The 9,403-nt window shown below is 39.7% G+C and overlaps 1 protein-coding gene across 1 annotated transcript in view; it reads left to right on the forward strand.

Annotated features, from left to right (window-relative positions):
* LOC108775835 (Down syndrome cell adhesion molecule-like protein Dscam2) overlaps positions 1–9,403 on the forward strand; it is a 67,197-nt gene extending 57,794 nt beyond the window's left edge. The window contains exons 19-28 of the mRNA XM_018542281.1: positions 558–854; positions 2,305–2,601; positions 2,976–3,111; positions 3,178–3,305; positions 3,976–4,404; positions 4,761–5,045; positions 6,534–6,820; positions 7,396–7,648; positions 7,766–7,856; positions 8,770–9,403. Coding sequence (XP_018397783.1) covers positions 558–854; positions 2,305–2,601; positions 2,976–3,111; positions 3,178–3,305; positions 3,976–4,404; positions 4,761–5,045; positions 6,534–6,820; positions 7,396–7,648; positions 7,766–7,856; positions 8,770–9,196 — 2,630 coding nt within the window. The 3' untranslated portion in view covers positions 9,197–9,403. The remainder of the gene's footprint in view (positions 1–557; positions 855–2,304; positions 2,602–2,975; positions 3,112–3,177; positions 3,306–3,975; positions 4,405–4,760; positions 5,046–6,533; positions 6,821–7,395; positions 7,649–7,765; positions 7,857–8,769) is intronic.

Raw genomic sequence — 9,403 nt, forward strand, 5'->3', positions numbered from 1 at the left:
AACATTGACAATAATAATTTTGATCGAAATTTTTACTTTATAAACAAATGTATCAAATTTAATTCTGTCTTAGCCTAAATCACAATTTTTGCAATCGAGTCTGTTCTTTTCTCTCATAATTTTCTTTGCAATTTGGTTGATTAAGTTTTATGTATATTTAGTTATCCACAAAATTGGCCAAATTGTTTTTCTATACAAAAATTTTAACAAAACGAGATAAATACATAAAAACTAACTTTCCTAATTATTCTTAAATAAACTGTATTATCTGTTATTTATAAACTATGCCGCGAAGCAAGAATTAAAATAAAGTAAATAATTCTATTAATTAATTTATTTAAACGACTTTATACATTATTAGAAAAACCATTTTTGATATAATAATCTCGTAAACAATTTTTTGTAATTTTCGCGAGAAACACTTGGCCAATTTTGTGAATCACTGTGAGTTCTGTGAGTCTGCGGGCGATAACCAATAACGTAAACTCGAAACCACATTTTTCGACACGTCAAAGGAGTAATACACTACAGCGATTTACGGTACCGATTTGACATAGTTCCAAGTGCGCCACCGCAGAATGTAGCTTGCGCCGCACTGAATGGTCAGAACATCCAGGTGACCTGGAAACCACCGCCTTCTGATAAAGTTCACGGGGTCGTGCTGGGGTACAAGCTGCTGTATGAGGCCGCCTCGGACTCGCAGACCAGCAGGGAAACGAAAGTCAGTCATGCTCTCAGCACGGTATTGCATTCTCTCAGCCCGTATACCAACTATACGGTGCAGGTACTCGCCTACACCAGAGCCGGGGACGGCGTTACGAGCACTCCTGTGTCTTGCACCACCGGCGAAACCGGTAAATAGCACTTAGATTCAATTTATAGTTTGTTTTCGACGCGTTTATTTAAAAGAGGATATTTATAGCATATTTAATAATTCCTGAATTAATTATTATATTTTAAGAGTTCAAGACAAAGTTGGATTAGGCAAATCAATTTTCTGTGAGATGCTTGTATATTATAAATACAATTTTATATCTATAAATGCAAATGTTACGTGATGCTCGGTCTCTCTATACTATTTTAGAAATTTTATAATTATAACTTTGATTAAACGTATTACGTAATTTTGATCGAAGATACTTTTAGGATCCAAGTTGCAATTATGCACATTGAAAAGAGAGTTTGATAATAACTAAATACTTTGTAAAATAATTCCAATGAAATGTTCGTCTTTCCTTTATAAATTTAAGTTTTGATTATTTTAATATATTATAAATTATAAATTATTTAGTTAATTTATTAATTTATTATTAAGTTAAAATTTAAATCCATTGTAAAATATCATTGTTCGGGGTTAAATGTAATGTTACAATCGACCCTACAACTGTTAAAATTTATTTCATTTTAGACTATAATACAATTTTTTTATTCTAAAATATCTCGTAGTAAAATTAGAAAACTAATAAAGGCAAAAAGAATGTATAAATAAACAAAAAAGTATTGTCTATTCAAGCAGCAACAAAAAAATATGAATTATTTTACTTTAAGAGTTTTATTGTATCTTTTTAGAACAATGTTCTTTTGAATTTTTAATTCTAACTATATTACTACCTTATCTCCATTTTTCTTGACAATTTTGAACCTATATATGTATAATGAGGCTAAAATGTTATATTTTTCATAAAGTAAAATACATACATTTTAAAAGTAGAAGAACAAACATACATGATGAACAGAGGAGTGATAAGCCTTCTGTAGTCAGTGGTGATCTCGTACACTTCTCTTGTCTTCTTCCACTTTTAAAAAATCGGATCCACTGACGCACAACACCTTCACTCATAATGTTTACACAATTCACGATGAATGCCTGCTACTGAAAGGATTTTTTGTCCAAACAAATCTTATCATACCACGCACCTCACGTTTGGCGGGATTTTTTTATTGCGGCACTCATTTTGTGACGTTATAGTATAAACGAACGCGCGACAGTGCGATACTCCCACTTGCATAGCTGGAAGCGTACCGAGTCACAGAATGGAGGCAATGGGATCGCTCCCCCTACTATTTCTCGCGCTACGCAACAACGGCGATTACTTTCCTAATCGCCCTCGTAGTTCTTCCATAATCGAACCCTAAAGACACATTTTTACCTTTCGACCGCCGATCAACTATCCTACTTACCTGACTTTTTTTCAATGCACAAACTCGAGAGCAAGTCCTTACAGGAGCAACTCTTACTGTCTTTTAAAGCTTTTCTTTGTATAATAAGTCATTGACGACCAAAGAATGGCACTCTGCCGACAGTTCCCGACGCACCAGAACGCGTAAAAGCGGTGATCAGCGGTGAGAACGCCGTCGTGATATCCTGGTTGCCGCCGCGACGGCCGAACGGATTGCTCGTTCAGTACACCGTCTACGTCCGCGTGTTGGAACAGGGCCAGGAGGTGAAGATCACCAAAAACATATTACCCGCGCAGAATCTGCATCACGAGGCAACCGGATTGAAGCAGCACGAGACCTACGAAGCGTGGGTGACGGCGTCGACTAAGGTTGGTCAAGGTTCCAGCACACCGGTTATCAAGCTTCAACCCAGCACCACCGGTAAGTCCCTTTCTCTTCGAGGGATTGGAGAATATTGAAAAATTCCTCGCTTTTACCGTAAAATTCTATGTCGTGTTGGATGCTCTCCGCGAACGTATCGATATAACTTTTCATTTTTGCTGAGTTCCGAGAACAATATACAACTACTGAAACGCGCATCGAATATTATAGGAGGGGAGAATACAGTTTCATAGGTACGATGGTCCATATTCCATAAAGAAAAATGCTCTTTGACGTAGAGCATGCTCCACGATCGATAACGAACGTAAGCGCGGTGCTTGTGACTTTTCGATACTATCCACATTTGCGGATAGGAGATATAACAGAGCGCAAATAGCACGAATGGAAGCTCGTAACGGTGGTCCCTTAATTAGTTCCAGCTGCCATAGTATCATACGGTGTGTCCATCGTGGTACCGTGGCGAGTAGACGTTAATATGGCTTGCCTCGTCGTTGGTGATCCTCGGCCAAGCGTCGAGTGGCGACGTGCCGACATGAAACTACAACAGAAGTAAGTGCGACCGAAACGCGTAGCGTGGTGGCGAAATGTATGTTTCACGGGACGAGTTTTCCACAGATCCGATGTTGGGCCCGACAATACCTTAACTTTGAGAAACGTGCAGAGAAGTCATGAAGACAATTATTCGTGTCACGTGAAGAATTCGCTTGGCACGGACGAAATTACGTATACGCTGCATATACAGGGTAGGTCGGCGCAAGCGAAATCATTAAGACCGCTGCTAGTCAGACTCTCAATCGTGATAAACGCGTGCGTTGTACGCACGAAATTTTAATCCGCTGCGAAAGTAGCGCCTTTACCTCGCGAGAATAATTCGATTTAAAGTTACGTTAGAATCTTTCTAAAGCGTCCACAATAAGATTTTAAGACGTAAAACTTAAGCTTTAAACCTTAAACTGTAAGAGAAATTTACCAGTCATGATCGATTTTCGTCACGTTTGACTTGTGATTAGTTAACTTTTTACAGCTTCAAGCTTGCAGCTTAAGTTTTACGCACGAAATCTCATTGTAGACTCTGTTTAAGGGAAGCGTTATATATCATCAATTTCCTAACAAAAATGTATAGTTTGAACTTTAAAGGTATTATAAATCAATAAATATTAAAATTATAATTTCGATAAAACGTATTACGTAATCTTGATTAAAGGTAAACTCGCGCTAAAGCTCAAACTATGCATGCAAGTTCGCATGCGAAAGCGAGTCTTACGGGATAACTCCTACGAATTCTTATTCATGCGCGAGAGAGCAAAAGCGAGAGAAACGCATCTCTCGCTCGAAGAGCGAATGTCGGATGGTGTTTCGTCGACTCTCGAGCGGCGCACGAGCTAAGTTCTAATTGGTAAACTTTATGCATAGTGCCGCCGACGTCGCCGACTCTGTTGGCAACCGGCACGACGACCGATGCTATCCAGCTACAATGGAAGCAGGGCGACAACGGTGGCGCGCCTATTAAGGGATTTCTCTTAGCTTATCGTCGGGAATTCGCCGAATGGGAGGAGGTCATGCTAGACCGACGAGAGAGCACGCATCTCCTCGAGGGTTTGCAGTGTGGCACGCGATATCAATTCACCCTGGCAGCGTTCAACAGGATCGGGAGCGGCAGCGCGAGTGACATACAGACGGCGAAGACCAACGGCTCGAAGCCGGTCCCGCCGCCGAAGCATCATTTCGTTAGGCCGAATCAGACGTTCGTTATTCTAGAATTGGCGGCCTGGCAGGACGGCGGCTGCCCGTTGACCTACTTTGTCGTGGAGTATAGGAGACTGCCCGGGGATTGGCTGCTCGGTAAGAACTCTGCAACTCTTACGGAAAGTTGAAGTCACGAAACGAAGAAGAGAGGACCGATAATTGTCGCGAGCGTGACGTTGATCGCACGGAATTAATTCTAAAATCGATATCTAGAAAGTTTCACGCTGACAGCATTCATTTCTCATCATGTATACACGTATTAATACTATCAATCGCGCGCAGTATCATTCGTACAATAACATTGATTATTTTATATCAATATAGAAATATTGACACATCTCCCTAGAAAATATTTGAAAAATGCTCGTGATTGTTTTAAGCATCCATCAATTATATTATCAATATACTCGAACGTCGATAATTAATCAGATTTTATCGGCAACGTATTGCAGTGTCCAATAACGTGCCGCCGCAGTCGAAATTCCCCATCGTAGATTTGGAGAGTGGCACCAGCTATGAGCTTCGCGTGACGGCTTATAACAACGCTGGTTCGACCCAGGCTGAGTACTTGTTCAGTACGTTGTCACCGAACGGAAACAACCGTTTGCACGAGGATCATCCGCAAGAGAGCGAGAACACTCCGCTGTATCTCGACGCACACGTTTTAGCGCCTAGCGTCATCTCTGTTCTCGCTGTCATGCTGGCGATTGCCGGAGTGTGCTTTTGCCTCAAGACACGTGAGTACAAGCCTGTCGAAGTCCGCTCTATCAATTTACGTCGCAAACGCGTACGCCCCGAGCGCGAGCGAACGCAAACTCCTACTGTACGGGATGCAGTTTTCCATGTTGCAAAAAAAAAAATCTGTCGAATGCCGTTTATTTTCGCGTATTCCACTTGGTACACATTGTAACGATTCCGCCGTGAATTGGAACAAGGGGGGTGGGGGATGGGACAGTCTAGATGTTTTATTTTTTCGTCAACTACCCTCGATATCAGGTACAATGTCAACAACAGCGGTCCACGATATTCGCCGCGAGCGTTTGGTTTAATTAAAAACTTCATAAACGAATCACGTAGCCGGGACGTTGCTCCAGATAGACGATGGTCTACTGAAACAAGAATATCTCTCTTTGCATAAATCATTCAAGAAATACGTTCGCTCATACTTATTCGAGTTACCACAGTTTCTTGATACCATCTGCAACAGTCTATATAAGCGACTTTTTTTTACATCCACGAGAGAATGCGCTCAATTTACACAACGATGGAATTTTATATCTTTCTCATACGCGCGTTCAGTGTCTGCGTTTTGTAACTTTCATGCTTTCTTAAATACTTCAGAAGTGAATTTTTTTCACGTTATTAGATTTACTTAACAATGAGAATTTTATTCTAGGAACATCACAATTATTTTTCTACACTATAGAAATCTAATAGCTGGCCAATTTGATACTGAAAGATAGTAATAATTTACTTAGTTTTTAAATAACTGAACTTTTTAAGGAACTGAACAACCGTTTCTTTAATAAACAATTAAGTTATTTTAAAATAAACAATTATTGTGTTATATTTCGGTATTAAATTGACTATAGTATTAGAATTCTGTAAAGATTAGTATCACGTAATTTAATATAATCTGTATCATGTTTTTGATAATCGTCAAATGTCTGTTACATAGATTTATGTATATCCGTAATGTAAATTAACTTTAATCTCGGTTTAATTTACCTTTTTTATTAAATTTAGAATTTACTTTTAGAATTTACATATAAAAATATTATTAGACATTCCAAGCTTTATTTTAGCTTTTACCGAATTGAATTTTCCTTATTTATTGAATTTATTCATCTAACAACCTACATTAACTTATTATTTACTTTTTATCTCTTTCTGTAAATTAAAAACAGGTAAAGAGTAAATTAAACCGAGACTAAAGTTAATTTACGTTGGTAAAAATGGATATTACATACATAGACTGAGCATTTTTATAAAAGACTGTGTGACCAGAAAGAGAAAGGAAACATGTGCACAGGCAACTATCTTTGTTACTTCTGCTCTTAAATCTTCTCTATTTTTCCTGTGCAACGAGAATAGCATGCCTGAGGCTGATGAAAGGAGAATATAGTTATCCTTCAATCTCACGCATAAGAAGACGCAATCTATATACATATATATATATATATATATAAGTCTGTGGTCTGCCAACTCGAGTATGCCGTTTTCAGATCCAGAAGGATCCGGCGGCGCGAATGACCCGAACTCGCAAACGCAAGCGGCCTTGGATAACAAGCACAACATGGAACAGAGGGAACAGTACTATGCGACCGTGAGGAAACCAGGACAACAGTCACCTTGCCGTGAGGTGAGCGCCCTGGAACGAATACCCGAGTATTCGGAAGACATTTATCCGTATGCCACCTTCAATCTGCCCGAGCAGGAAAATCTTTCGGCGAACCCCATGAGACAGGCGTTCTTCTACGAACGCAGCGAGACGATGCTGCAAGGTGCTCAAGTACGTTTATTTCTCACAACGATTTACGACGCCGCCGCTTACGATCTATCTTACGATTTTTTGACACCGCGCTCCCCGTAAATTGTGATGTCCGGGCTGATAAAAGATTTTTGAACTTATGACGCCTAGATGTCCGCCCCGGATAAAGTCACTGCGACTAAAAGTAATCTCATTAACGAAGTTATAGTGCAATGGAAGTAATTACTTTTCTTGCATTAATACTTAAAAGGACCATAAATTGTTCCGCGCTGTGTAGAGAACCTTAAATTAGAATCGCCGACATTATTTAATTACTGTGTGTTCAAATTTAATTACAGTTTCAAATATATTGCGAAAGGTAATATGAAGCAAATGGTTTGTTAAAAATTAACTGGGCTACAAAAAGAGAACTAAAGATATTCAATAATAATATTTGATTAATTTGCCAATATTTTTCGATTGAATGAAAATAACGTGATATTATTCACCATATTTTACGAATGAATATTTTAAAGATGACATTTGCGAAAAAGTCGCGTGTCAAACATTTCTCATATTTCTCCCGCAAAGAATCCCATACAGCGAATCGATTGCAGTGCGACGTGGACCAGTACACGAAAGTACGTGGTCGAGCGCGACGTAAATCGAAATCGTTCAAGTCGGAGTCGGAGGAGTACGACACGCTGGGCTCGGACAGCGACACGGAGGTCGGTACCAGCAGTCGTACCGAGTCGTCGAATCACTTGGACGACTCCGGCCCGATGTCGATAATGGCTCGCTCGCCGGGACCAAACTCCGTGAATCAACGGGAGCAACGGCTCGCCCTGGTGCAGCGACCGGTTCATCATAGTAAGTTAGTATTCAGTTTTCTGTGTCCGGGCCGCGTGTAACGCAGCCTATCTCGTAAATCAAGCGCGCAACCACTAATCCGTTTCTTGCGTCAACGTCTCGCGTACGTCTTTCCAGATGTGCTGTACCACACGCACGAATCAAGTACATCAACCGAGCCGTCACCAATTTCTGAGAGAAAGACTTTCCCGAGGCTCGACAAGCAACGGTAAGAACGTCGATAGTGTTAGATTCGCACATTACTTACACTGAGAGAACAATTTTTGGATTTGTGATATTATTAGCGTATCACGAAAGAGTTCGCTTACATAAATAATACTATAATATAATGAAATAAGGGCAATGAGCCAATTTTCATTAAAATCTTTAAATCAATCTATAATAGATGTCTCTCTTTAAATTATGTATTAACGCGAAAGTAAAGTTTTTCAGTACTTGTCCTAAATCGGACATATCATTTATTACATTAATTAATTTAATAAGTAATGTTGATTAGATTCAGTTGAAATAAATAAGGGAATATAGTAATGTTTTTCCGACTCACACAAGACATTGAAAAGGATCGTGGATCGAAACGTTTGTTATCCCAGTATCCGAGAATGGATTGAATTTTGTCTATTCAAATTCGTATTTTTAAATAGCGAATACTTTTTTGTGGATTCAATTAAATTCAATTGGATTCAATTAGATTCAATTAGATACGACTGGATTGAAAAACTGCGTTTCCTATTCAAAACTATGAATTGAACAGTATTCACTATGGTCACAAACGCACTGAAAAAGCTAATATTATTTTATGATTGAAAAGTATACAGATATGCTCCATGCAATTCCTATAAATGAATAAAAACGTATTCGGATTGAAAAGGATTCATTTTAACATTCATGAATCTGTATTTCTAAAAATTTGAATCCATTTTAATCCAATTCAATCCATTCTCGGATACTGCGAATTTACGAAATAAAACTACACATCAACAACTAGTATTTGACTCGGAAAAGTATCACCATATTCCTTGATTAATTAATTTGTATAAACGACTTGATACAACTTGCTCGAATAAGTTTTAATTTCTTCGAAGTGATTTTTCTTTCATTTGAACGACGACTTGTTTTCGCAGGAGTCGCGGCGCGATCGACGTCGCGATCGACGGTCGTATTCCCGGTATCCTGCGACCGGTGCTGAAGCTATCGGAGTCCGGAGTGCATTCGTGCTCGCGAGGAGCGTCGCCGAGTCGTCCGGTGCGTCCTGGTTCCTACGACAGACTGGAGAAGGAGCCGTCGAGCACCAGGAAATCCGTCGAATCGCTCTGTCTCCTAGAGGAGCCGATGGGCACGTTCAGAATGATGAGGAGGGACGACGATTGGGGCAGCGAGCTGTCTACGTTGGAATTGAAGCCACCGAGCGGCTTCACCGACGTCCACGAAACCAGTGAGGCCGAATGTGACATCGACATGAAGCTGAAGTTACACAGGAAACGACCGAGCGGCCTCCACTCGAACAGCTCACTCTCCAAATCGCCCAAAGATTTCACTATCACCGTCTAAGTGTTTTAATCAAATATCGAAACCAAAAAGAAATTTAAAGAAAGCCAAAAAAGCGAAAGATTTAAATAAGCGAAGTATTGCCAAAGCATGAGTGTTATTAAGTCAAGTACGTAAGTTACGATTTACGCCATCGAGATTCTTGCGATTGCCAACGTCGCTTTACGAATCTAGATCTCTGGATGTTCGTCTTTTGGAGTGACTACTCTA

Source organism: Cyphomyrmex costatus, unplaced genomic scaffold (genome assembly GCF_001594065.2).
Source record: "Cyphomyrmex costatus isolate MS0001 unplaced genomic scaffold, Ccosl1.0 scaffold33, whole genome shotgun sequence".
NCBI classification, from domain to species: domain Eukaryota; kingdom Metazoa; phylum Arthropoda; class Insecta; order Hymenoptera; family Formicidae; genus Cyphomyrmex; species Cyphomyrmex costatus.